The sequence below is a fragment of the Syngnathoides biaculeatus genome, chromosome 6, assembly GCF_019802595.1.
Source record: "Syngnathoides biaculeatus isolate LvHL_M chromosome 6, ASM1980259v1, whole genome shotgun sequence".
NCBI lineage: Eukaryota > Metazoa > Chordata > Actinopteri > Syngnathiformes > Syngnathidae > Syngnathoides > Syngnathoides biaculeatus.
In genome coordinates, this window is record NC_084645.1 from 23,440,825 (window position 1) to 23,468,814 (window position 27,990).

General features: G+C 45.9%; 2 protein-coding genes across 2 annotated transcripts; both read left to right on the top strand.

The window, feature by feature from the left end:
* The first annotated feature begins 1,296 nt into the window (after positions 1–1,296).
* LOC133502417 (creatine kinase U-type, mitochondrial-like) lies at positions 1,297–14,017 on the top strand. Its single transcript, XM_061823192.1, has 9 exons — positions 1,297–1,552; positions 5,789–5,987; positions 7,185–7,280; positions 7,690–7,911; positions 8,006–8,091; positions 8,927–9,050; positions 9,382–9,516; positions 9,604–9,729; positions 10,968–14,017. The coding sequence occupies exons 1-9, from the start codon at positions 1,407–1,409 to the stop codon at positions 11,079–11,081; spliced, it is 1,248 nt and encodes a 415-aa protein (XP_061679176.1). The 5' UTR covers positions 1,297–1,406; the 3' UTR covers positions 11,082–14,017.
* Positions 14,018–17,210: 3,193 nt separating this feature from the next.
* pdia3 (protein disulfide isomerase family A, member 3) lies at positions 17,211–27,988 on the top strand. Its single transcript, XM_061823127.1, has 13 exons — positions 17,211–17,514; positions 18,705–18,783; positions 18,874–18,991; positions 20,011–20,118; positions 21,672–21,801; positions 21,891–22,007; positions 22,124–22,249; positions 23,714–23,896; positions 24,061–24,169; positions 24,548–24,676; positions 24,767–24,846; positions 26,154–26,211; positions 27,411–27,988. Exons 1-13 carry the CDS (start codon positions 17,378–17,380, stop codon positions 27,537–27,539), a joined length of 1,503 nt encoding a protein of 500 aa, XP_061679111.1. The 5' UTR covers positions 17,211–17,377; the 3' UTR covers positions 27,540–27,988.
* The last annotated feature ends 2 nt before the right edge of the window (positions 27,989–27,990 follow it).

Sequence of the window (27,990 nt, forward strand, 5' to 3'; positions counted from 1 at the left end):
ACTGTCCTCTAAATGTTTATTTATTGTTTACAAATGCTAGAAGCGATTTTAATTTAAGTTGATATATTGGTGCTTTTATTTGTAATGTAAATATTCTAGACTTTTAAATAAATACTGGTTTTTAGAAATAATTCACAGAATATTTTGTCCATTTTTTTTTTTTTTTTTTTATGAACCTTTATCTTTTTCAATACTACCTCGAACTGGTGTGAAATGTTGAGCACTTTCAACAAAGTCCTCGCAAAACGGTGAGTTTTTAAAACCCTACCGCCAATCGCGGACTTTGGTCCTGGCGTGGTCCGTTTCATCAGCCTACAGTACCGACGACATAATTACTCGAGTTGAAATCATACTTTTACTGTCGCCGTAATATTGAGTCTTCGTGCTTTCCGCTAATCACGCTCCACGTAATCTCGATCGCCGGCCCGCGGAAACGCGACGTCGGACTTTGACCCCCGAGTCCTGATCGCTTGATAAGGAGCTCACGTCGTGAACGGGGAAGGAGTGGCCTGGCGTGACTGCAGGGACCACAAAAAAAAAACAAAAACTCACAATTGCTTGCGATTAACCACAAGTGGCGATTTTGTTACAAATCGTTCGGCTCGTATTCTACGTGTGTAAATAATTTCAAATTTCTCAATTTTGTTAAAAAGTAGTTTCGCCCCTTCGGTCATCAGATCCCCCCAAAAAAATGGATTCCTGATTTTTTTATTTTTGAAACATTCGAATATGACTGGTAGCTGTTCTATTAGATTAATAAAATATCAAATAAGCAATTTAATGAATAATTTGCAATGAAAATCTTTGTTTTTGTAGGACTGGGCCTGAAATTGTGACATTGGAGCCACTTGTCCACCCATCAAATGATCATATAAGATTTATGATATGGATGATGAAACAAGTGCTTAACTTAAAAAAAACACGTCTGAATATTCAATAAATGATATCAATTTGTTGAATTTGAAGCGCCGCTGCCTTTTGTGCAGCGTTTGCAAAAGATGCCCTTCAACAATTCACACCACGTACTTCCATCATCAAGTTAACCGTGGTGTGAAAATGACTTCCTGTGTTGAACCTTTCACAATAAAACTCCCCCCCAACGTATTAAAATGTGAGGCTTTGTAAAAGCGGCAGTAATCAATTGATTGTGAGCTATTAATGCCTGATTAGCACGTAAAACGTTTTCGTAATTGTATGAATCGAATGAATTTAGAGAAAAGACGATGTCGTGAGGACGCGTCTCTTGTTTCGCAAGTACATATCCGCTGTCACCCGTTGCTTGAACCGCTACCTTGACGTCCGTCCGGGTTTTTCGTTCCTTCACGGTCTCTCTCGCCTCCATCAGCACCCGTCGCTCAAATCCACCTGCCGTCTTCCTTCTCCCCACCAGAGAACGAGTCCCGAACATGGCCAGCAGCTTCTCCAGGATCCTGTCCTCCGGACGCAGCCTCGGCTTCCTCTCGGTGGTCGGCGGCTCCCTGACCGCCGGATTTCTGCTGCACCGGCAGCGCGTCAGCGCCGGAGCGCCGGGACGCAGGCTGTACCCCGCCAGGTGACGCCATTTACGGCCTCCCAGGAAAAACCAAAGCGAAAATAGTGAATTTCGGAAAACATTTTCATTTTGTCTTTTTGTTGGAACGCTTTTGTTTATCCCCTAATTCGAAGTCTGCTCATGTATGAGAAACCGTGAAAAGGCTGCTAATTAGCCAGGGGGGGATCGAGATTAACTGGGCTCAGCATTTCCATCTTTAAAATAAAATACGCATTTAAATATTTAGCGACCAAATATAGCAAAATATATCTTGGAGGTTAAAAATAAGTTTAACTGACTTAAAATGGATCATTTTTTTTTTTCGCGGTAATGCTATTTTTCGATGCCATAATGAGCCGTGGGCTAACCTGAGCATGCTGACATTCAGGAATACTGAACATTTATGTTGAAAATTATGTGTCATATTCATTTATTGTTGCGTTATAATGAATCAAAAATATTCCCCACTTTTCCTAATGCTGCCATTCCCGTTAATATTCAGCTTTTAACCTTCCTTAAAGCCGCTTATTTAACGCAATTTCCAATGTCAACTAAGGAATTCATTTGTACAATATAATTATTGCTTTCCGATTGGTTTCTGATCTTTATCCTTTGCCGATGTGACAATTTTATCGACCTATCAATCAAACCGCGGTTCTTGAACTTTTTACATCCACTACCAAATTCTCTCTCCCTCTCTCTGTCTGTCTGTCTGTCTGTCTCTCTCTCTCTCTCTCTCTCTCCTCTCTCTCTCTCTCTTCTCTCTGTCTGTCTGTCTGTACGTCTATCTGTCTCTCTCTCTCGCTCTCTCTTTATCTATTTATCTCTCGATCTCTCTCTCTATCCATGTATCTCTTTCACTCTCTGTCTGTCTGTCTGTCTGTCTCTCTCTCTCTCTCTCTCTCTTTCTCTCTCTGTCTGTCTGTCTGTCTGTCCGTCTATCTGTCTGTCTCTCTCGCTCTCTCTTTCTCTCCCTATCTATTTATCTCTCAATCTCTCCTCTCTATCCATGTATCTCTTTCACTCTCTGTCTGTCTGTCTGTCTCTCTCTCGCTCTCTCTTTCTCTATCTATCTCTGATCTCTCTCTATCATGTATCTCTTTCACTGTCTGTCTTCTCTCTCTCTCTCTCTCTCTCTCTGTCTGTCTGTCTCTCTGTCTGTCTGTCCGTCTCTCTCTCTCTCTCTCTCTCTCTCTCTTTCTCTATCTATTTATCTCTCGATCTCTCTCTCTATCCATGTATCTCTTTCACGCTCTGTCTGTCTGTCTGTTTCTCTCTCTCTCTCTTTCTCTCTCTCTCTCTCTGTCTGTCCGTCTCTCTGTCTGTCTGTCTCTCTGTCTGTCTGTCTATCTGTCTTCTCTCTCGCTTCTCTTTCTCTCTCTATCTATTTATCTCTCGATCTCTCTCTCTATCCATGTATCTCTTTCACTCTCTGTCTGTCTGTCTGTCTGTCCATCTATCTGTCTGTCTCTCTTGCTCTCTCTTTCTCTCTATCTATTTATCTCTCGATCTCTCTCGCTATCCATGTATCTCTTTCACTCTCTGTCTGTCTGTCTATCGATCACTCTCCCTATCTATCTATCTGTCTATCTGTCTATCTATCTATCTATCTATCTATCTATCTATATCTATCTATCTATCTATCTATCTATCTATCTATCTATCTATCTATCTATCTGTCTGTCTGTCTGTCTGTCTGTCTGTCTGTCTGTCTGTCTGTCTGTCTGTCTGTCTGTCTGTCTGTCTGTCTGTCTCTCTCTCTCTCTCTCTCTCTCTCTCTCTCTCTTGTCTCTCTCTCTCTCTCTCTCTCTCTCTCTCTATCGATCAGTCGTACGGCCTCATGCCTCGAGGCACGTCCGCACGCATTACCGAGTGGCACGTATGAAGAGATTAGACGAATATTATCTCGGCGGCAGATATAACCCCCCCCCCTCCCCCCACGACCTCCCACCGCGCTCTATAAGTAGCACAGATCTTACGTCCTCGTTTTGCGCAAAGGTAAAGATCACAGTTCACTCCGCTCGCTTGCTGTGTGTTTTTGGACCGTTCATACGTCACAACGTGAGCGACAGACGCCCGGCTGCCCGCACACCAAACAATTTAGAAAATGAATCGCCTCAGATAAATATTGGACACACTAGAGCAGAACCTCAATAAAGGCATGAGGTGTACCTTAAATTAGCCTTTGAACAAATTTCTGAGTGGCAACTACAGAGGAATAAAGATGATGAGCCTCACAATGAAGTTTTGGGAAAGAGTAGTGGAAGGTAGACTCAGGTCAGAAGTCAGAATATGCGAGCAACGGTATGCTTTCATGCCTACAAAGAGTACCGCAGAGGCACTATTTGCCTTGAGGATGCTCGTGGAAAAGTACAGAGAAGGTCCGAAGGAGCGACACTGTGTCTTTGTGGATCTAGAGAAAGCCCATGACAGAGTACCAAGAGAGAAACTGTGGTACTGCTGTGGCGGAGAAATGCAGTATGTTCGTATTTAATGGGCCCGCGCAAAATGATTCAGTGGGCCGGATCTGGGGCCCCGGCCTTGAGTTTGACAGCCTGTACAGGATAAGCGGGATCCGAAAACGAACGGCTGCATCAGCTCTCAGCGGCGGAAAGCCGTAAGCCGCTCACGCAAAGCTGCTTTAATATTTGCAGTCTATACAGCAGGTACAGTACAAAGAATGCAAAGAATTACTGTACTGCCCGATAGCATAGCAGCATTGAAAATTGCAGTTCTGGATCGATTAATTTATTGAAGTTGAGGCATAGATGCCTCTGTTTGAGGGAATCTAGTATGTGAAAGTCTGTCTTTATGTTGTGTATTTTTCGTGAAAGGGCGAAAAGGGGGACGTTTGCTGGCAATGCGGTGCTTATTTAAGTGTATCTGGCACGCAGTTGCGCCACAAAGGCCTTCGTTTGTAGGAAGGCCGGTCGAGAAGTGAAATGTTCGAAATCCGAAGCGCCTTTTCTCATTACAATGAATGGAAAATGAAATAATGCGTTCCAAGCCTAAATTTTTTTTTTTTTTAGCTTTTCCTGATGATAAACTGCATAGTAGTTATACATGTATAGTTTAAATAATTTATATAATTAAATCATTTGAGAAGTATATTTTTCTTGCTTAAAATGTATGCTTTAGTAGAAGAATATGCTAGGCTGGGAGTGCATTGCCATATCTGCAGCTTTGGTGCAAAATCCCTTCCTCGCCAACACTATCCCCAGCTGACTTCTGCTCGTTTACGAAAATAAAAAGCAACTTTTCAAATTCCTACAAGAATCGTGGCCTGTGCTGGGTCGACACGGTTGCTCCTTTAGGAACATCACCTGCTTTGAGGGCGGCCTTGCGTTTCAGGACGGCGTCGATCGTCGATTTCGCCATGCCGCACTCCCTCGATAGCACAGAAACACTCACACCAGATTCGTTTTCGGCTATCAAATTCTTCAGTTTTAGGCACCACTTTCCTTTTTTGAGCACCAGCAGTTCCACTTGCCTTTTTTTGGAGCCATGATCGGGGCTTAATATTGCTCAATCGGAAGAAAAAAGGTCACTAGCGGGACACGTCCGCGTGCAGAGTCTGCGTTCTACACAGAGAGCTTCGTGTGTGACCGCACGCGTTACATATTTTCCGTTTTTTTTTTTCGAGGGGTGCGTTCGAATTCGCAGTAACAAATCGTCGCGGGTCAGCTGGTCGGGGCGTTCGAGTACCGATTTTCGTTCGACAACGGAAGTAAAGAAAAAAAAAAATCTCGAAATTTTCGGCCCAAAAAACGATTTGTACCAAAACGGAGACGTTCGAAAACCGAGGTACCACCGTGATATATTTATTTGGGGCGAGGCATTTCTATTTTTTTACCTGGACCCTGCCCCGGATTATTAATCGAGACACGAGGAAATGCAGTCGTCGAAAGTACGGCGTGTTGTTTGCTCAAGGGCATGTCGCGGTAAGTGATTAACTGAGGCGCGAAGGCCTGTAGCTGAGGAAATACCGTCGGTGGAAGAAGATGGTAATTTTATTTTATTTTATTTTATTTTATTTGAGGTTAGGCATTAAAATTCCAGCTGAATATTAACACCTGGTGATTGTTGTGGTGCTCAGAATCCTTTATTTGAGTCATGTCCTACACCTTTATTAATTTACATTTTACTGCAGGTGTGACGTTTATTTTTTTTTTCCCCCCCCCAAACGTATCTTTTGAGGCTTGTATAATTTGAAAGTGGCCCGCTGTCGGGCGCCCGCCGTGTTTTCTGTTTGCGCAGCGCGGAGTACCCCGACCTGCGCAAACACAACAACTGCATGGCCAGCCACCTGACGCCCGCCATCTACGCCAAGCTGTGCGACAAGGCCACGCCCAGCGGCTACACGCTGGACCAGGCCATCCAGACGGGCGTGGACAACCCCGGGCACCCTTTCATCAAGACGGTCGGCATGGTGGCCGGAGACGAGGAGTCCTACGAGGTCTGCCCTTGTTGCCGTTTGCCCATTTCTTGATGATGACGTTACCTGTGCTGGAAAAAGGAAACAAGTACAGATACTTTGTTACTGTACTATCCATCCGTTGTCTTTGGCGCTTATCCTCACGAGGGTCGCGGAGAGTGCCGGAGCCTATCCCAGCTGTCGACGGGCAGGACGCGGGGTACGCCCTGAACTGGTCGCCAGCCGATCGCGGGCCACATGGAGACAAACAACCGCACTCACGATCACACCTATGGGCAATTTAGAGTGTCCAATTGATGTTGCATGTTTTGGGGATGTGGGAGGAAACCGAAGTGCCCACTCGGAGAAAAGCCACGCAGGCACGGGGAGAACATGCGAACGCCACACAGGCGGGTCCGGGATCGAACCCGGGACCTCAGAATTGTGAGGCCAACGCTTTCCAGCTGATCCACCGAGCCGCCATTAATGTATATTTAGTTAATTTTTTTCCTTTCAGATAGCTGCACTGATTATATGTTGCCGTCCAAACGGAACACCTGGCTAATGCTTAAAAATAATCATATTAGTAGCAACTGTTTGTGGATTACTGCCACCTACGGGTCAGGAGTAAAACTTCACGGCTTGTCAATTTGTGCTATTTTTTATAATTATTGTTTTTAAACAAACAAGTCAGCTGTTCCTTTTCTTTCTTATGAGTTACGCCGACATCACACGTTTTTAGCTAGACGCAAAAAAAAAAAAAAAAAAAAAAAGGGCAGCCATCGCCAAAATATTCATACATCAAGGGAAAAAATAATCCAAAACAGAATCATATTTATTTGCCAGATATGTCAAGCATTGGGCTTACAGTTCTGAGGACCCAGGTTCAATCCTGGCCCCGCCTGTGTGGAGTTTGCATGTTCTCCCCGCGCCTGCGTCGGGTTTTCTTCGGGCACTCCGGTTTCGTCCCGCATCCCAAAAAACATGGACACTTTAAATTGCCCCTAGGTGTGATTACGACTGCGGCTGTTTGTCTCTATGTACCCCGCGATTGACTGGCGACCAGTTCAGGGTGTACCACGCCTCCTGCCCGTTGACAGCTGGGATGGGCTCCAGAACCCTTGTGAGGATACGCGGCTAAGAAAATGGATGAAAAATTGTGTTGACATTCCAAAAACTTTGAAATATTCCAACGTTCAAGTTAGCACAGGAAACATCCCAATTATTTGTCGTTTCCAGGTTTTTGCGGACCTGCTGGACCCCGTCATCAAAGAGCGACACAACGGCTACGACCCCCAAGTCATGAAGCACCCCACCGACCTGGACGCCAGCAAGGTGTAGCGCGCACCCGCAGAGATTCCGATTAATATTTGGCATTAATATTAGGATCCGATCCCTGCATAACGTGGGAAAATACCCCGAGCATCCACAATCGCAGCACGCCGAAAAACCCGTTTCATGCCGCGCTGAAATTAATGAAATGAAATATGCTGAGCCCAAGTCAACACATTTTCACAAACGGCGTCAAGGAAGTATGTTGAAGTGATTCATTGCGATCGGAGAGATGAGCCTCCCAATTCGGGGTAGAAGCTAAGTTTAGCCTGGGTCGTCACAGTGAGTCTTCACTAAAATCAACTACCTAAAATTCACTTGCTATTAACGGTAATGTTGGAAAATTAGTTTGAAATTATATTAAAGTGTTTTATATTGACCCTTCAATATCGCGTTCCCGCCCGGGTTTCAGCTCCATTCGGGCCACTTCGACGAGCGCTACGTGCTGTCGTCCCGGGTGAGGACCGGTCGCAGCATCCGGGGGCTGAGCCTGCCCCCCGCCTGCACCCGAGCGGAGCGCAGGGAGGTGGAGCGCGTGGTGGTGGACGCCCTCGCCGGCCTCAAGGGCGACCTGGCCGGGAGGTACTACAGCCTGACCCAGATGACGGATCTGGAGCAGCAGCAACTCATCGACGTGAGGAAGAACCAAAACCGGATCCTGGCTAAGTTTGGACATTCTGGCCATTGCCACGTGTAACCCGTATCTTTTCTTCACGTATTCACTTCAGGACCACTTCCTGTTCGACAAGCCGGTGTCCCCCCTGCTGACGTGTGCGGGAATGGCCCGCGACTGGCCCGACGCCCGCGGGATTTGGTGAGCCCGAAGTCGGTGTCCAACCCCACGGAACCTACGGGAACAAAAATTGTCACAGAACCACATGAAAGAGTTTGTACCTCGCCGAGTGCCCCCATCATGACCAAAATCAGAAGGCAGTTGCGTCGTAGGCCTGAGTGGTCGTCAAAAATCCGACTTCATTCTTAAAAAAAAAAAAAAAAAAAGTAGCGTTGGCCTCACAGTTCCGAGATCCCGGGTTCAATCCCGGACCCACCTGTGTGGAGTTTCCATATTCTCCCCGTGCCTCCGTGGGTTTCCTCCCACATCCGACATTAATTGGACCCTCTAAATTGCCCGTAGGTGTGATTGCGAGTGCGGCTCTTTGTCTCTATGTGGCCTGCGATTGGCTGGCGACCAGTTCAGGGTGTACCCCGCCTCCTGCCCGTTGACGGCTGGGATTGGCTACGGCACTCCCCGCGACCCTTGTGAGGATAAGCGGTTAAGAAAATGGATGGATGCATGGACCAAAATAATTGTTTCGAATCAAATGATCTATGTCTATCTATGCCGGTAACATATTGCGCCAATCAGAACAATGAAATGTTCTTCCACCGGGGAGAACGTACGGAACCTGTGCATCAACTTTTCTGGTTTTGGTTTTTCCGGTTGAGTTTCTTCAACTGCCCGCGAATGGCCAAACGGGTCCGTCGCCTCACCGGATCAGAATCAGTCGCCGTCCTCCTTTCTTTCCCCTTCATAAGTCACCCCTTTCGTCGTTTTTCTCTATCCGTTGCCTCGCGTCCCGTTTAACTCCGCCGAGACGTGACGGATCAGCCGGAATCCGGCTCGGCAACGTTCGATTTCTCGTGCGCAGGCACAACAATGACAAGACCTTCCTGATCTGGGTCAACGAGGAGGATCACACCAGGGTCATCTCCATGGAGAAGGGAGGCAACATGAAGCGAGTGTTCGAGAGGTTCTGCAGAGGCCTCAAGGAGGTCAGACCCGTTCTTTTCGGGTTTCAAAGTCTTGATTAGAGTTTTCAGGCAGAATTTAAGGCCCGTGTTTGCGTTTCGAGCGAGGGTCCGGGTTTCAAATTAAGCTTTCAAGCTAGTGTCAAGAAGTTAGAGACGTGGTTTTGGTTTCAAAATAAGGGTACGGGGTTATCATTTGTCAGTGTTCGGGCTTCAAATCAGAACTTCAAGTTTTCATTTGGGTTTCAAATTACGATTTCAGTTCTGGGTTGCGGGTTTCAAACGAGCGGGCTGCCTGTTGTCATTTCCGCGTGTCGGACCCGAGCAGGACTCACGCAAAGGTTTACGCCTGCAGGTGGAGCATCTGATCCAGGAGCGGGGCTGGGAGTTCATGTGGAACGAGAGGCTGGGCTACATCCTCACCTGCCCGTCCAACCTGGGCACCGGCCTGCGGGCGGGCGTCCACGTCAAGCTGCCGCTCCTGAGCAAGGTGACCGCGCAGTGGGGCACGACGCCCCCCCCCCCCCCATTTTCTCGTTTTATTTACTTATTTATTCTGCTCGGCGGGCCCCTCCAGGACCCCCGCTTCACGAAGATCCTGGACAATCTGCGTCTGCAAAAGAGAGGGACGGGCGGCGTGGACACCGCGGCCGTGGGCGGAACCTTCGACATCTCCAACCTGGACCGCCTGGGACAGTCCGAGGTAGGGTCTGAAGTAGCTTTTTTTGATGTAGGCGGACCGTTCCGGCACCGGTGGACCCGTCGCCTTTTCAATCGAAGCTTCAGTGAAAATTGTTACTTTTCAATCGTCCTCACACGAAAACCCACAAACACAAACGGAGACAATGAGCTCCACAAATAAAATGATGGCATATATTTTTGAACATCGGAATCATCTTTCAGGCGGCACGGTGGGGCAGCCGGTAAAGCGTTGGCCTCACAGTTCTGTGGTCCCGGGTTCAAACCCGGACCCGGCTGTGTGGAGTTTGGAAGTTCTCCCCGTGCCCGTGTGGGTTTTCTCCAGGCACTCCGGTTTCCTCCCACATCCCAAAAAACATGCAACATTCATTGGACACTCTAAATTGACCCTAGGTGTGATTGCGAGTGAGGCTGTTTGTCTCCATGTGCCCTGCGATTGGCTGGCAACCAGTTCAGGGTGTACCCCGCCTCCTGCCCATTGACAGCTGGGATAGGCTCCAGCACTCCTCGTGACCCTCGTGAGGATAAGCGGCAAAGAAAATGGACATATGGATAAAATGCCCCTAGGTGTGATTTTGAGTGCGATTGGTCGTTTGTCTCCATGTGCCCTGCGATTGGCTGACGACCGGTTCAGGGTGGACCCCGCCTCCTGCCAGTTGACAGCTGGGATGGGCTCCGGCACTCCCCGCGACCCTTGTGAGGATAAGCGGCTAACTAAATGGATGGATGGAAATCATCTTTCCCCAAAAGATAGAAAACAATGTAATGTGTGTTTTAATAAGAAAAGAAAATCACATTATGTACACTAAAGAAGTAATTCAATAGAATGTAAATGAATGAAAGTGTTTTTAACGGTTCAATTTCGCTGCTCATTCTGGTATGCTCCGTGACCCTCGTGAGGATAGGCGGCTAAGAAAGTGGATGGATGGATTGTGTTACGCACGCCAAGGCCACCTGGTGGCAGTACAAAATGGAGGCAGTCCTAAGTTACTCCACTGTGATAATTGCTGTTCTTCACAGGGTAGAAAGAAAAGATTCCTTTGATCATTGTTATATTAGCTGTCCGCGTGTGTTGCGCCACTGTTTGCGTTCAAAAGTCTGTTACTTCAAGAGTTATGGCGCCGCGACGCCACGAATAAAACTCAAGAGCCCGAGCCTGGACTGACGGGACGCCTTCGGGTCCCAGTCCGGCCAATTGCAGCCCTCGTCCCTCACCGGCCGGCTCCGCCTTGCCCCTCACAGGTCCAGCTGGTGCAGACGGTGGTGGACGGCGTCAACTACCTGGTGGAGTGCGAGAAGAGGCTGGAGAAAGGCCAGGACATCAAGGTGCCCGCGCCCATTAAGCAGTTCAAGTAGACCGCTTGACCCTCGCCCCCCCCCACCCCCCCACCCCCCCACCCCCAACCCTCGGTTCTCAACCCACCTCCTGGGCACTCGCATGCCTGTAGCCATAGATAGAGCGGAAATATCTATGTCGGTCTCGCATTTATTTTTGTGCTCTCCCGTAGCTAATACTCCACTCACCTCTCGTTATACAAATAACGTATAGAACACCCACGACAAGGGTTGCAAAAGGGTGGACATTTTCCAGAAAGCGTCTGTTTAGTTTCCATGAGAGGTTAAAATGGGATTTCTGGGAATAGTAAGCAGAAATATCGAGCTGGTGCTCGTGACGTCACCGTTTTCACGGCGCCATATTGACGGTCAAAAAGAGCTGCTCGGCAGTGCGGGGGACGTTGGACCGGATCAGAATATTCACAATGCCCAACACTTGTATTTATAATGCCAAGTTGGCTCACTTGAGAACAATGCGGATTTTAAAAAAAAAAAATTGAGAGGCAGTCATCTCCAACGTACACGGAAGCGTGTTGCGGCCACACATTAAACTTCGGTAAACCCCTCCCCGACAGATTATTATTATTTTTTTTTAAATATGCATTGTTCTCAAATGAAAAAAGGAAATAAACCGTCTGCTGCGGAGAGCTTTACGTAGGTTAACGTGTGGCTGCAACACGCTTCCGTGTACAGGGGCCGAAGCCTATCCCGGTGGTTTATATTCTTTTTTAAATACGCATTGGACTCATTTGAGAACAATGAACCTTCGTTTATTATCACCTTCTAAATGTTTAACGGTATCGGACAAAACTCTGGGCGTCGTGCTATGAGACATATTTTCGCGTCGTCTCCAACCGACGTAGCATTGAAGAATGCTTTGCTAGACCGGCAGTACGGCCAGTCACGTGACTTCGGTGACGTAGGTTCACGAGCTTTATATCAATTTCTTTTATGTCATAAGAAGACAGCCATGAAAAATAATACATAACAAAGTCTCATATTTCAAGAGTATGGTTTTTTTTTTGACCAATCAGTAATTTCATTGCAGCGCAAAACATGACTTGCATAAAATGTCTTACCTCCATAATCCGACCCATTCAAAAATGATAAAAATATACACCCCCATATTAAAAAAAAACGCCATAAAGTCCCATTCGAAATGCAAATCAAGAAGAATCTTGCTTCAAGCCTCACGTCTGCGGTTTTTGCTAAATCTTTTCAGCAAATGAGCTCCTAATACCTAACTTGTCAGGATTATGCTAAAATGTATTAGAGACTCTAAATTGCCCGTAGGTGCGAACGTGAGTGCGACTGGTTGATTGCTTCTGCGATTGGCTGGCGACCAATTCAGGCTGGACCTCTCGCCCGAAGATAGCTGGGGTAGGCTTCAGCACTCCCGCGACCCTCGTGAGGATAAGCGGCAAAGAAATGAATGGGTGGATAGATAATGGAGACTCTAAATTGCCCATAGGTGTGAATGTGAGTGCAACTGGTTGTTTGTCTCCATCTGCCCTGTGATTGGATGGCGACCAGTTCATGCAGGACTTCTCGCCCGAAGATAGCTGGGATAGGCTCTAGCACTCCCGTGACCCTTGTGAGGATAAGCGGCTGAGAAAAGGCATGGGGGGATGTATTTTACTTGTGTGTAAATTGTGATGGCAACACACACGTTTTCCTGCCTAAAGTGAGTTGTCTGAACTTCCAACGTGGCGGCATTTATCTACCTCATAGTCGACGGGAAAAGCTGATATCGCGTCCCTTGTTTTTTGTCTTCTACTCAAAAGCTGTGCTGATCACAAATCCAAAGCGGTGCAACGCCGCCATCTCCAGGGATGTGGTAGTCATTACAGTAGTTTACAAACATGAATTTCACGGACAAGCTGCCCCACAAGTCCGACGATTGAAAGACCTTCCCGGAAAACAGAGCGCACCTAGTGTTAAGCCTCGGTTCACAGAAAGAGTTTAACGCACGGGTCACCAACGCGGTGCCCGCGGGCGAACAGTGGCCCGCGAGGACCATATTAGGCGCCCGCGAGCTATGTTCTAAAAATACCATGGGCCACAAATTCCTATTATTTGTGCTTTAAATTCAGAATCTGACTTGCTTACATGAATTAGTAAGTAAGTAAGTAAGTATCTTTCGGCTTGTCCCTTTCGGGGTCGCCACAGCGTGTCATCTCAGATGAACGCACATAGATGTTTGGCACAATTTTTATGCCGGATGCCCTTCCTGACGCAACCCTTCTTAAAATACCTGTAATGCCATTTACTACAATAAATTAAAACAAAAATATTTCATGTACGTGCAATGAACTGAGTCTGGAATTTGCCACAAACAGGTCACGTAGCCCTTCGTACGATCGGCGCTCACGAAGTAACCCTCGGGCTCAAAAAGGTTGCTGAGCCCAGGTTCGACGCTAGCGCGGCGGTGCTAACACTAACACGGCGGCGCTAATGCTAACACGTTGGCGCTAATGCTAACTAGCGGGGCGGTATATACGTCAGCGACAGTCAGCAGTGCGATTGCAGTTCATGAATAAAAATGATTTCAATTTTGCAAATTCCTGGTTTATTCCCGTTGGAAAGTTTCCATCATTTTGCAACCCCCCCACCACCACCACCACCACCCCCGACACACCAGAGCCACACACAAAATCTGCGGTGGGGTTCGGTGGGATTCATTGCATTTGTAATCATCACAAACAATAAAAAGCTCCGCAAGCTTCTCCCGCTGAACCCAACCCGGTCTGGCTCCGTCACCCGACACCCCCCCCCCCACCCCAAACACCCGCATCATGCCGCCTGCTCGCCCACGTTAATCAAAAAATCGCCACCCGGTGCCCGCGCTGCTCATCACGTGAAGTTGATCTGAATGTGACTCTTACAAAAATGTAACGGTTCGTGTCTGTGCTCTGAGCCATTGAAGCAATATCATAGCAGTTTCATCTCTGAATGTCACACGCGTGTCTTTTATTAAAACAAATCATCTATTTAACAGAAATTATGTCTCCTGATTTATTTATTTTATTTGTCTCTGTGGTAAGGAAAGTATTGATGTCACCTCTTGGAAAAGGTCAAAGGAACTGAAATCTGGAGCCGCTTTTACCATATTTGGTCAAATCTGAGATTTCGTTGTCATTTTTTGCCGGGGTTAAAGTTTCAGATTAGTTTTTCAAGTCAGGGTTGGGGTTTGAAAGGAACATTTCCAACCAGACTTGGAGGTACAAATAAATCTTAGGCGGGGTCCGCCATCAAATTTAACTTTCAAACTCGACCCTGAACACGGGGTTGGACCCAAGTGCGCGACTCGGGAGACGTAGCGGCAGTTCGGGAAACGTTTTTATTCAGTCCAGTGTCGGGGATCAGGCAGGGGGAGCAGTAACAAGGTCATCAGGCGCAGGAGGCGGGTCGGTGGGCAAGACCGGGGTCGGTACGCTCGAGATCAGGAACGGGATTACGAGAGTGCGGGAACGAGGCATGAGGCAACGATCTGGACCGCCAGGTCCTTGTCAGATTCGGGGTTTCAAACGAGCGCTGATCTAGTATGTAATTGTTTGTCGGTTCGGATAATAATCCAGGAAATACACCACCAAAACATTGTGATGTCACAGTCTGCTTGCATCGGGGGGGCAAATACCCACCGGCAGGCCTCGATAGCTTGTCACGTCCGCTCTTCTAGTTTGCTCAGCTCGTAGGAAAAATACAAAGTCTGCGTCGTTATTGTCGGGCCTCGGCGTAGGTCTGGTCTCCAGCGCGAGGGTCTTCGTTTTCCCAATGGACTTTTGTTTCCAGTTAAGAGGCGGACAACATGTTATTGTCTGGACGTTGGACAACAAAGCACGCAGTGTTTTGGGATTCTGACCCCCCAAGTAGACGTGAAACGTTGGAGGAGTTTAACGGTGAGCGTGACAACAGCATCTTTCAACCTCCTTCGACATGTGACGGAGGAGGGAAGTTGCGGGTTGCCACGGTGACGACTTTGGCGGTCCACGATGCGGGACAGGAATCAAAGGAGAACCTGTATGGTACAAAGGTGGACGGAGAAAACATCCGTAACAAGGGGAACATGCCCAAGGTCAAAGTTTTCCAGTTTAGATTTTGTGGTGTGATTGTGTTGACGTCAGCGGGGCGCGATGAAACAGGACGATAAGGATTGTGAGCTAGAAAGGTTGGCGGAAAAAAACGAAATAAATACCAACACGCGTTAAAAAGTACAGTAGGAGTCACGTCTACGTTATTCAATAACACGGCGGAAGGCTGGCCTGTGAACAGGCCCAAAGAGCCCGGACTCGAGCTGTATTGGGCAGAACAGGCCTTCCTCAAAAGTCCAACCATAAAAACGGAAAAGAAACCGGCGCAGCGATCCTAGCAGCGCATTCTTAGCGCGCCCTCTGCTGGCCGCTCGCTGAACGGGGAACCCTCAACACGCTTTTATCATGAGGAAGTCACGTGAAGCGCCAAACAATGTTACGCTGACGAAAATAAAAATAAAATTAAAAAAAAAAAAAATTGTGTCGAAGTGAGCTCGAGTATGTCAACTAAACGGCAGGAATGCGTACAGGTCAAAGGTCAGCAATTGACCTCAGGGTCATTTGTGACTTAAAGCTATTGTTTTTTTTTGTTTTGTTTCGTTTCAATATCAAAACTGCTCAACTTCATAGAGCACGAGCTCCTCAATGATTTTTCCATATCTGTGCTGTCAATCAAAGCTGAGAGCTATTTTGTTCGAACTCAAATCCATCATAAATACAAAAATATTAAAAGGAAATCTCTCCTTGTCCAAATATCTGTGGAAATTGATTGTTTCAACGGGAAGGACACTAATGTAACATGACAATGGAAATTATTATCGTTATCATCCACAAAAATGACTTATTTTGTCTTTGTTTTAAGCAGAGGTGTCAAAAGTTCTTACGCCACTTAATTTTCCTCATAACATATTTCTTTTCCTGCCCTCTTCCTGAATCCCAATCTTAATAACTCTATATTAAAGAATACTTTAAAAATACTGTAATGGGTGTTTTGAGACGTTTGGGGGCCCGTGGGAATTGTTTGCTCAATGGAAATTCTCCTCTGATCATTTTACTTAAGTAAAAGTAAAAAAAAAAAAAAAACACCAACTCTGACGTACTTAAGTACAAAAGTATTTCGATTTCTTAATGTTACCTTCAATTATCATTTAACAGGAGTTTGACTGTGATTCAATTAATCTGGTCATTTCTCACACATGGGTGTGCACACTTGTGCAATGACATTGTCCTAGTTGTTTATTTTCAATTCCACTCTTGAATTTATTTTTATTTTTTGTTTGTTTTTAGATCATGGACAAACTTTTTGACATGCTTTGTCTCATTTTTAATCACACAAAAACCTTTCACCGGAATTATGGGTGTGTCGACTTTTTATATCCAATGCATTTGCTTTTTGCCGCAATTGTATTACAGATACTTTACACATAAATTCATTTAAAATCAAATTTGATTTGAATACCAATTGTTCGTTTTTCTCTACTGACAGACTGTTGCAAATCAATGCTAACGCTAATGATATAACAAACTGAGTTGCATTTGAGTAACACTTTATTATGCCTGAAAGCTTCATTTCAATAAAAAAATAGAAAAAACACTTTGTTTACAGGTCAGAGCAATTAATAATAATAATCATAATAAAGTCCTTTCTGCTGAGTCATGTAGCTCACCCCCCCCCATCCTCAGTCTAGATGACTGAAAAAGGTAACAGCACCGTGTGCATGCTGACAGACAAAACCTCAGCACATAAATATTACTATGTAAAAAGGATAATAAATTAAATGTGTTAATGATTACAAAGATGTGAACAAAATCACCCCCCCCCTAAAAAAAGAATGAGCTTAAAGCCACTTATTTATATGTTGAAAGGGTAAAAAAAATAAATGTACAAATATGGTGGTACAGAGAATTTCAAAAGAAGCAGCGAGTGTGACCCCCATCAACTATCTTCATAAAGGACTTCCGCATGGGAGTGAGGAGTTGTGATTTTTAGTCGCGCTCCGATTGGTCGCCTCGCAACAAAGCTGCGGTGTGCTGCACGCCGATTGGCCAGGATGCGCTGAGCGACACTGCCGTCCGGCCAATAACGGGCTGCCACAGCGCGTTTAGGAGCGGCCCCGGGGCCTATTCCAAAACCCTTCCCCGCCTTCTCGTTCTTTTTCTTTCGATCCGCAGCCTCGAGCGAGCCTTCATCGCCGCCACCAGCACACCCCAAAAAATCCCGACATCCTTTTTTTTTTCCCCTCTCCCCGATTCGCGGTGTTGCTTGCCTGCCTGACACCGAGTGCGATGCTGAGGCTGATCTTCGTGGCCGCTGCGCTCGCCGGCCTCTCCCGAGCCAGCGACGTGCTCGAATTCACCGACGACGACTTTGACAGCGGCGTCCAGGACCTGGACCTCATCCTGGTGGAATTTTATGCGCCCTGGTGAGTCTTTATATGTTTCAATTTAATATTCCCCCCCCCCCCCCCGTGTGACCTCCTGAACTGCGACGCTAGCTTGTTGTTAACTGTCGAAACGGGCTAACGTCACGCGGAGCTTCCCTGCAAGGCTCCTGATGCGTTTAAACTTGCATATAAGTTGAAATAAAATTTTGTCATCATTATTTTATTTGGGAATTTGGTTTTATTGTTCAAAAAAAGCGCGTGATAACGTGTTATCATGGAAGCTAGCTAGTTAGCCATTCATAATCGAAAGTGTCACAGCAATGAAACATTCACTTCCGTCGCCACTCCTTTTAGTGTATGATTTTTATTTTATATATAACCTTCAAATGAAGGCGTTTGCGTTTAAACAATAAACCCGAAACATGAAGTTTGGCATCGTTTTCGCACTTGAAAAAAGTCAAAAAAAAAAAAAAAAGGCCGTTTAGCCTGCAATAGGAAGTTAGGGGCGGGTCCACTCGCTGTTGTAACGCTCCGATTGGCCGACGCTGTTGGGTGGCTGCTTTTAATTGGCCGACCCTGACTGTGCCGTTTTTCCCTACATAACGAAACTTAAAAGTAATTTTTTAAAGCGAAAATAATTTTCCTTGAAACGTCCAACGACAGGAGAAACATATTTTAATTACTATTTTTGTTTAACTAAATTTCCAAGTCTTTTGCGCATGAACAACAACGCTACGGCACTTTTATTGTAAGTGGGTGTCCTTCCCGAACGTAAAATATTATTCAATAATACAGAAAGCTATCTCCTAATTGGTTGTCTTAATACCGAGTCTTTTGATGGCATAAACTTCAAATTAAAAAATTGTTAGAAATTGAAATTCATACTATACTTATACAAGGGCATTTACATGAGTATTATTGTAGAAGAGTATTTTAAAAATTGGATTTTAGAGTAAAAGTTGACAGCAGGAGCAGCAACTAGCTTTCTGGTTCCCTGATGACCGTCAAGTTCCCTTGAGCAAGGCATGACCCCCCCCCCCCCCTCACCCAGCACCTTGAAATCTCTCCTGGCACGTGATTCCATGTCCGCACGGTGCCCTGTAATGTCCTGTTAGCGATTTTAGTAAACATTCCCAGCCGAGCAAACCCTTCCCTCCGTCTTATTTGCCGAGCGGAGAGCTGGACACACATTTTTTATTTGTCCCAAACATCATCTGTCGTTTTTGAAGGTGCGGTCACTGCAAACGGCTCGCCCCCGAGTACGAGACGGCGGCCACGCGCCTGAAAGGCATCGTCCCCCTGGCTAAGGTACGTAACGCGACAATTATTTATTTGCACTTTTTTTTTTGTTTTTTTTTTGGCCACAGCCGTTGAACACTCTTCACTTTCCTCCCCCAGGTCGACTGCACGGCCCACAGCAAGACTTGCAGCAAATACGGCGTCAACGGCTACCCCACCCTGAAGATCTTCAGGGGCGGAGAAGTTTCTGGGCCCTACGAAGGCCCCAGATCAGCAGGTACGGTGGTACTTTGACCGAAACGTAGCGGTTTTGCAACTTTTGGCAAATTGCTTTTGGTTTTCCTCTTTTTAAATCAACTGCGACGTGACCGGACTCATCTGGTCGACGAGTCGAGGGCGAAATGCGTTTATGAATTATTGTCACGCGCAAACTTTGGGATTGGAGGGAGACCTTTTGAAGGTGTATGCCGTGAGTGTTTAGATCAGGGGTCTCAAACTCAATTTAACTTGGGGTGGGGGGGCGCTGGAGGTGGAGTCTGGCTGAGGCTGAGTGGAATCAAAATTAGAAATTAAAAACAATCCTATCTTCTAAAACATAATAAAAAAAAAAATATATATATATATATATATGATGGACGCCGGTGTTTACAACTTGTGTGTAAAACTTCTGGGGGGAAAAAATAAAAACTTCTCCTCGGCAACGCTGCTGTAACTTTCTAATTGAAAATTGTTTCTCTCCTCGATGTCACACCCCCAATAGCCATCTGCCCCACCCTGATTGGTCTGCTCCGCACACAACACTGTAAAAATGTTATCCAAATAAAACTCAATGGCCGCACTACCGTTATACTTTCATATTAAGGTGGGGGCCGCAAAAAAATCACCTCGCGGGGCCGCAAATGGCCCGCGGGCCCCATGTTTGAGACCCCCGGTTTAGCTAGTCTTTGCATGATTTAAAGCATCGATTTCCAACCTTTTAACGAGCCAAGGCACATATTTTACAATTTGAAAAATCCCACGGCACAGCAACAAAAGTAAATGTCACCAAAAACTGATCAATTAATTACTGTATGTACTTCCTGCCATATAATAGAAAATATTTTTGTTCTGTCATTGTGCCTCACTGGTATAAATAGATGAATAAAGATACAGTATTTCTTGGAAATAAATTTTTTTTTTTTTTTTTTTTTTTTTTAGCAATGACATAAAATTCGATAACTTCCAACTGTTTGGGAATCACTGATTTAAAAAAAAAAAAAAAAAAAAAAAAAAACGTTTTGTTTTACTGTCTCATAGACGGAATTGTGAGTTTCCTGAAGAAGCAGGCCGGCCCCGCCTCCGTGGCGCTCACCACCGAGGCGGCGTTTGACGAGTTCGTCGCGGACAAAGACGCCAGCGTCGTCGGTGAGTCTCAGCGCTGTGCTGGAAACGCCGTCAATTTGTTTTTTTTTTTTTTTTGCACTCTGATCACTTCTGCAGGACACTCGGCTCAAGTCATCGTTTTACGCATATTCGTACAGCGCCGGTTCGAAACAAAAGTTATCGGGTGACAATTTACACGTTGAGCAGGTCGAAAACACTCATAAATTGTTGAAAGCCAAGTGAAGCCCACATGAGAAGAATTTCGGTGTGGAGAGGATGTAGAGGATTTAACATTTGCATCAGCAGGTTAGAGTGCAAAGTGAAGTTCCTCTGTCAACGGCCACGTCAATCATGCGTACAATCTGTAGTTGCTGTTGTTTAACCAGCCAACCGTATTTCGTCATATCTTTGGCATTTCAATGCCAAAGTTATACAGCGTGTGAATGTGTGAATTTTTAAATAGGCGATGGAGACTGATTTTAATTAATCAGCACAATGCGTTGGTTCCGAGGACCAGGGTTCAAATCCTAGCTCCGCCGGTGTGGCGTTTGCATGTTCTCCCCGTGCCTGAGTGGGTTTTCTCCGGGCGCTCCCGACTGCCTCCCACATCCCCCAAAAAACGTGCATTAATTCGAGACTCTAAATTGCCCCGAGGTGTGATTGTGAGTGCGGCTGTCTGTCTGTCTGTCTTCATGTGTCCTGCGATTGGCTGACAACCAGTTCAGGGTTTTCCCCGCCTCTTGCTCGAGGATAGCTGGGATAGGCTCCAGCACTCACCTGACCCTTGTGAGGATAAGCGGCACAGATAATGGATGGATGGATAGATATATGGGACACTGCATTGGCCATTATTTGCCAGTTGAGGTCCTTTTAATACAATCATTTTTTTGGGGGGTACACTAATATCAAATCACTTGTAAAAAAAAAAAAAAAAAAAAAAAAGATACTTATAGTTCTTCAATAAAAATGTACTGCCCAATGCTGTTTAATCCAATCATTTTTTTTCGGGGTGCATTAATGTCACATGACCTAAAAAAAACAATCAGTACTTATAATTATTCAATAAAAATGTACTACACAAAAAAACAGTTCTAAAGGATTAAGTGCAATATATTAAATGTTCAACAAAACTGACATGTACTTAATAAATGTGCTGTAGTGGATCAAAAAATATATATATTGTAATTCCCGACCTACAGAGCACACCTGGTTATAAACCTCTGTACGCAGAGTTTAACGCTAGCTTTAGCGCGGCGCTAGCGTTAGTGCACCTGGTTATAAGCCTCGGTACACTAACGCTAGCGTTAAACTCTTTGTGTGTACCATGGCTTATAACCAAGTGCGCTAATGCTACCTCCGCGCTAACGCTTGCGCCGCATGAACTGCAGGGTTGAAAGCCTCTGGAAAAAAAAAAAGTCGCGACTTGTAGGCCGGAAATTACGGTATAATTAACTATTGTAGTCAAGTGCTGCTATTGTACCCACACTCAAGATGTCGTTTTTTTTCCCCAACTCTGACTTCCTTTAAAAAAAAAAAAAAATTAACGTTGGAAGCTATCTCATTCTGGGTTTGCCGTCCTTCTCTTTTCCCGCCAGGCTTCTTTTCCGACATCCAAAGCCCGGCGTACGAAGAGTTCCAGAAGGCCGCAAACGACCTGAGGGAAAACTACCGCTTCGCCCACACCAGCGTCGAGGCGCTCCTCAAAAGTCAAAGCGTGGACGGCGAGTGAGTGCACCTCCTCCTTTCAGTCCAAACCGCTGTACAGGTCATCAGAACAGTCCGTCAACTTATTTTTATTTTTTTTTTGCGTCCAGGGGCGTCATCCTATTCCGCCCGCCCAGGCTCAACAACAAGTTTGAAGATGGCTCAGTCAAATTCAGTGAGGGGAAAATTACCAAAAACAAAATCAAGACGTTCGTCAAGGACAACGTGTACGTGTTTCTCGTTGAACTTTGGCAGAAGTGCTCCGGATTAAATATTAAAGCCACGTCGCTGCGTTGTCAGTGACCGCAAACTGACGAGCTCTCATCTCATTTCCCCGACTCAGTTTTGGGATGTGCCCCCACATGACAGACGACAACAAAGATCAGCTGAGGGGGAAAGACCTGCTCGTGGCCTACTATGATGTGGACTACGACAAAAATCCCAAAGGCTCCAACTACTGGAGGAACAGGTACAGTAATTCTTTATCCTGTTTTCCCCCAAAACTGCCAAATGGAAATCCATTAATACCGGACGACATTGCCAAAAATCCAGTTCCCCCCCCCCCCCGTCTCCAGTTTAATCCTGGAATTTGCGTTCCACTCTCTCCAAACGCGTACACATGAATAACTGTAACTCATTTACCGTAATTCCTGGCCCACAGAGCGCAGCTGGTTACAAGCCTCATCGAGTAAAGGAAATACCATTTGGTACATACATACGTCGCAGCTGTCTGAAAGCCACAAGTGCCCACATTGAAACACGAGATATTTACAAAGAAAGACACAACACAGAGTTTAATGCTAACGCTAGCTCCGTGCTAAAGCTAGTGCTAACGCTAGCGCCGTGCTAAAGCTAGCAATAACGCGAGCGCAGGGGTCACCAACATGAATGGTAGCCCGCAAGGACCATATAAGGAATAAATTGACACAAATTGTTACTATTTGTGCTTTAAATTCTGAATCTGACTTACTTACATGAATTAAAAATTTTAAATACCTGTAATGTCATTTACTGTAATAAATTAAAACAAAATATTTTATGTACGTGTCATGAACTGAGTCTGAAATTTTGCGTAAACGGGTCACGTAGCCCTTCATACGGTCGGTGCTCACGAAGTAGCCCTCACCCTCAAGAAGGTTGCTGAGCCCTGCGCTAGCGCCATGCTAAAGCTAACAGGGCCGGTTAAAATAAAACTTACCGATGTGACTGGTCTGAATGCTCCCGATGCTTAAAAGCCTTCTGATTAATGCACATGCGCGTATATTTTGTAAACATTCGGCCAGTCTGAAACATCCCCATCCATATTTCAACATGTGCCATTCGACAACTTGTCGCTAAGCGTTCATGTTCGCTATGGACGTCTCGGAAAGACGAACACAGCGAACGTACATATATGTATATATCTTTTTATCAACTTTAGTTTTCAGGTTAGGATACATAACGTTTGTTAGCTCCCTCTATGTAGAAGAAGGGGAACTATGAGACCGGGAGATTTCCCAGTAAGCGTCTGCTACGTACCCAGAGTTCCCGTTAGTAACTCGTGCGCATTAATCACAAGGAGACTTTTCAGCACGGGGGAGCGCTCAGACCGTCACACCGGTAAATATCACTGAGACACGCCGGCAACACGCTAGCGCAGCGCTATCAAGGCCGGTAAAAGTCACTTCCTCTGCACATATATTCCACCGGTCTCACTCTTACCTTTTCCTCTCGAGTGACCCCGTGCGGCCGTTAGGAAAAAAAATGCACAAATTAGCCGCATCACTGCATAAACCGCAGGGTTGAAAGCGTGTGGAAAAATGTCTCCGGTCGGAAATTACGGTAATTTATTCCAAACAAAGATGGGCGCAGTTCTGCCGTTGCTCGAGCGTCTGTTCCAAAGAAGCAGAAAATCTGGTCGAGGGGGATAAACCTCACTTGTGTGCGTTTCCAGGGTGATGAAGGTGGCCAAGAGCTTCATCTCCCAGGGCAAGGAGCTCGGCTTCGCCGTCGCCAACAAGCTTTCGTTCAGCCACGACATGTCTGAGTTCGGCCTGGACGGAGCCGATGGAGAGCTCCCCCTAGTGGCCCTGCGCACCGTCAAGGGAGACAAATACGTCATGACCGAGGAGTTTTCGTAAGTTGGAGAGGAATTCTTTCTGTATTTTTAAGTTGGAGAGGAAGTGTTTTTGTTTTTTAATGCCTGTACAAAAATATTAGTCTTTTTTTTTTTTTTAAATTTGTTTCGGGGGGTTGGGGGGGAGCTAGTTGGAGCTTATATCTCGTTATTCTCCAAAACAGTCGCGACGGAAAAGCGCTTGAGAGTTTCCTGCAGGACTACTTTGACGGCAAACTGAAGCGTTACCTGAAGTCGGAGCCCATCCCGGAGAGCAACGACGGCCCCGTCAAGGTGAGCCCCCCCCCCCCCCCGTTACGACATCCTCTCGCGGCGTTGCGCTTGCTTCCGGGTGGCAGAAAATCTGCTCGCACACTTTGAAACTAAATTTTTCTGTTACTTGACCGAGAAATGGCAAAAACTGTTAAATAACTTCAGTGAGGATTTCTAGCCTTTTTTCACCGCCATTTTAATTTGAATATGGAAAATGTTTGTCACAAATATGTTGCTTGAGGTAAATTCCTTCCAAGTCAGCTGTAGTTTCACTTTCTGCCACTCCAGAGTATCTTTTAGTGACCCAATTTTTAACAAAACTTTAAAAAGGTCAAGATTGCGCTGTTTATTTTGACAGAAGGTGCGCACCGGTTTTTACCCAAATGCATTTTTGTGAAGGTTTTGGTGGCTGAGAATTTTGACTCCATCGTCAACGACGACAGCAAAGACGTGCTGGTCGAGTTCTACGCGCCGTGGTGCGGCCACTGCAAGAGCCTGGAGCCCAAATACACGGAGCTCGGAGAGAAGGTGGGACCGGCGGGAATCAAACGCGCCGACGACGAACCCAGAATTGTTTCGAATGAGTCGGAATTTCCCCCGCTGTGCTCTCCGCATTAGCTCGCCAACGATCCCAACGTGGTCATCGCCAAGATGGACGCCACGGCCAACGACGTCCCGTCGCCTTATGAAGTCAGCGGGTGAGTCGGCAAAGTGACTTGCTGCGTTCATGTGCAATCGTTGACAACAAATAAATAAATAAATGAGTTAGTAAGAACACGGTGGCTCAGAACCCGGGTTCAATGCTGGCCCCGCCTCTGTGGAGTTAGCATGTTTTCTCCGGGCACTCCGGTTTCCTCCCACATCCCAAAAACATGCAACATTAATTGGACACTCTAAATTGTCCCTAGGTGTGATTGTGAGTGCGGCTGTTGGTCTCGATGTGCCCCGGGATTGGCTGGCAGCCAGTTCAGGGTGTACCCCGCCTCCTGCCCGTCGACAGCTGGGTTAGGCTCCAGCACTCCCCGTCACCCTCGTAAGGATAAGCGGCAAAAAAAATGGATGGATGAATTAGTTGGACCTGCAACAGAAATCGGAATTTTTAGTGTCAAAACAAACTCTTTCGTCGATTTTAAGCAAAAGTCAATACAGTAAAAACACTTGTATGTGAATATTTTATTTCTTCTCAGGCCATTGAATCATGTACACTCTTTTTTTTTTTTTTTTTTTTTTTTTTTTTTTTTTAAATTTAAATTTGCATTGTAGATTTTGAAAGTGGAAAGCCTGCTTAAAATTACCGTATTTACCGGCCTACGGAGTGCACAGTGTTGTAACCCTCACCCAGCACATTTGTAAAGGAAATACCTTTTGGTACGTACGTAGGCCGCAGCTGTGTGAAAGCCGCAAGCGCCCACATTGAAACCCACGTTAAAAAAACGAGATGTTTACAAAGAAAGACAGTACACAGAGTTTAACGCTCGCGACGCTGTGCTAACGCTAATGCTAGCGTCGCGCTAACGCTAGTGCTGCACTAACAGGGCCGGTTTAAAAAAAAAAACAAACTGTAAAAATCACTGAGAAATGGCAGTAACACGCTAGTACAGTGCTAACAGGGCCGAACCGGTAAAAGTCACTTCCTCGGCACATGCATTCCACCGGTCTCACTCTTACCTTTTCCACTCGAGTGCCTCCTTGCGGCCGTTAGAAAAAATGCACAAATTAGCCGGATCACTGCATAAACCGCGGGGTTGAAAGCGTGTGGGGGGGGAAAAGTCGTGGCTTATCGGGCAGAAATTACAGTAGTGTAAAATCTCTCCCAAGGCAACTCGTACATTCTGGATGAGATTTAGTCAATGCCTAGGAAGTAAAAAAAATGGGGGAAAAACTGAGTGTGAATTCTCATTTAGTTTGCGCATGTTTTTGAGTTCATTGCATGCGATTGGTCAACTCGATGGCTTTTTTGTAATCCAAATAATGATGTTGATAAACGTAACCTTTCTTCCCTCAGGTTCCCGACAATTTACTTTTCACCAGCCGGCAGTAAAATGAATCCAAAGAAGTATGAGGTCAGTACACTGAAGCTCCGCGTACAGTATCACCAAAATATAAACTTTGTTGCGCTTACAAAATTTTGTCTTCTGCCGCAAACACGATACACTACTATCCCAAGCCGAGTCATTACATACACAAATTATATACCGTAATTCCCGGCCTACTGAGCGCACCTGGTTACAAGCTTCACAGCGTACATTTGTAAAGGAAATACCATTTGGTACATACATAAGCCGCAATTGCCCGCGTTGAAACATGAGATATTTACAAAGACCGTGCACGGAAAGAGTTCAGCGCTAAGCCTGCACTGCGCTAACACTAGCTCCGTGCTAACAGGGCCCGGTAAAACTCACTTCCTCAGCACATATATTCCACCAGTCTCATTCTTATCTTTTCGGCTTGAGTGCCACCCTTGCGAAAAAAAAATGCACAAATTAGCTCCAACACGCTGGCGTGACGCTAACGCTAGTGCGGCACTAACAGGGACTGTTTAAAAAAAAAAAAAAAAAAAAAAACATACCGGTAAAAATCACTGAGACACGGCAGCAACACGCTACCACAGTGCTAACAGGGCTGTTTAAAATAAAACTTAACGGTAAATATCACTGAGCTATCCCAGTAACACAGCAGTAAAACGCTAGCACAGCATTAACGCTAGCAGAGCGCTAACAGGGTGACTTCCTCGGCACATATATTCCACCAGTCTCATTCTTCCCTTTTCCGCTCGCGCGCCCCCTTGTGGCCGTTAGAAAAAAATTACAAATTAGCCGTAACAGCAGCAACACGCTGGCGTCGCACTAACGCAAGCGTGGCGCTAACAGGAAGGATTTAGAAAAAAAAAACATACCGATAAAAATCACTGAGACACAGCGCTGGCGCAGTGCTAACCGGGCCAATTAAAACAAAAAAACATACTGGTAAAACTCACTTCCTCGGCACATATTCCATTGGACTCACTCTTACCTTTTCCGCTCGAGTGCCCCCTTGCGGCCGTTAGAAAAAATACACAAATTAGCCGCATCACTGCATAAACCGCAAGGTTGAAAGCTTGTGGGGAAAAAAGTTGGAAATTACGGTACACATTTAGACGGTCATTTTCATAGTCCAGCATCATGCCAGCGTTAATCGTAAATAAATTTTAATACATTTTATGCCGCTGTTGAAGACCGCGTGACGCCGCGGCGCTAACGTTTGCCGTCTGGCGGCGTTGCAGGGAGGCCGCGAGTTGAGCGACTTCGTGTCGTACCTGAAGAGGGAGGCGGCCAACCCTTTGGTGATGGACGAGGAGCCCAAGAAGAAGAAGAAGAAGAAGAGCAGCGACGACGACAAGATTGAGCTATAAAAGGAAAAAGAAAAAAAAAAAAGAGCTCGACAATGAGAACGCAACATCCCCGCTGCGACTTGGGAGGGTTTTTTTTTTTTCCCCCAATATTTTTATTTTTTGTTTTTAGGGGAATCAACAGGAGAGAAATAAATTATATTCCACTGTCTTAGTGAACGCTAACAATGCGCTGAAGCCAAGTTGATTGGGTCCTCTGGCAATACTGTGGAAGGAAGAGCGCTGTTTCGCTTTCGTGAAAAGGGGCAGCTTTTTCCAAATGTATGATTTTTGTTTTTTTTTTTTTTTTTTTCTGTCTTTCCCTCCCCTAAAAAAAGGAGGGGGAAAAAAAAAAAGCATCTCGTCTACTCCACGTCTCTCTCCGGCTCACGATGCACTTGGGGCCGCTCGGCATTCGGCGTCAACCTGCCGCTCCGGGTTTTTGTTTCTACTTGTCACACGGGGGGGAGCGGGG

Bases quoted from the DNA above. Each gene is read 5' to 3' on its own strand.
- LOC133502417 (XM_061823192.1), top strand. From the start codon at position 1,407: ATGGCCAGCAGCTTCTCCAGGATCCTGTCCTCCGGACGCAGCCTCGGC. The intron at 5,988-7,184 runs GTCTGCCCTTGT...TGTCGTTTCCAG, and splicing joins GAGACGAGGAGTCCTACGAG to GTTTTTGCGGACCTGCTGGA. The intron at 8,092-8,926 runs GTGAGCCCGAAG...TCTCGTGCGCAG, and splicing joins CCCGACGCCCGCGGGATTTG to GCACAACAATGACAAGACCT.
- pdia3 (XM_061823127.1), top strand. From the start codon at position 17,378: ATGCTGAGGCTGATCTTCGTGGCCGCTGCGCTCGCCGGCCTCTCCCGA. The intron at 21,802-21,890 runs GTGAGTGCACCT...TTTTGCGTCCAG, and splicing joins AGTCAAAGCGTGGACGGCGA to GGGCGTCATCCTATTCCGCC. The intron at 24,677-24,766 runs GTGGGACCGGCG...TCTCCGCATTAG, and splicing joins ACACGGAGCTCGGAGAGAAG to CTCGCCAACGATCCCAACGT.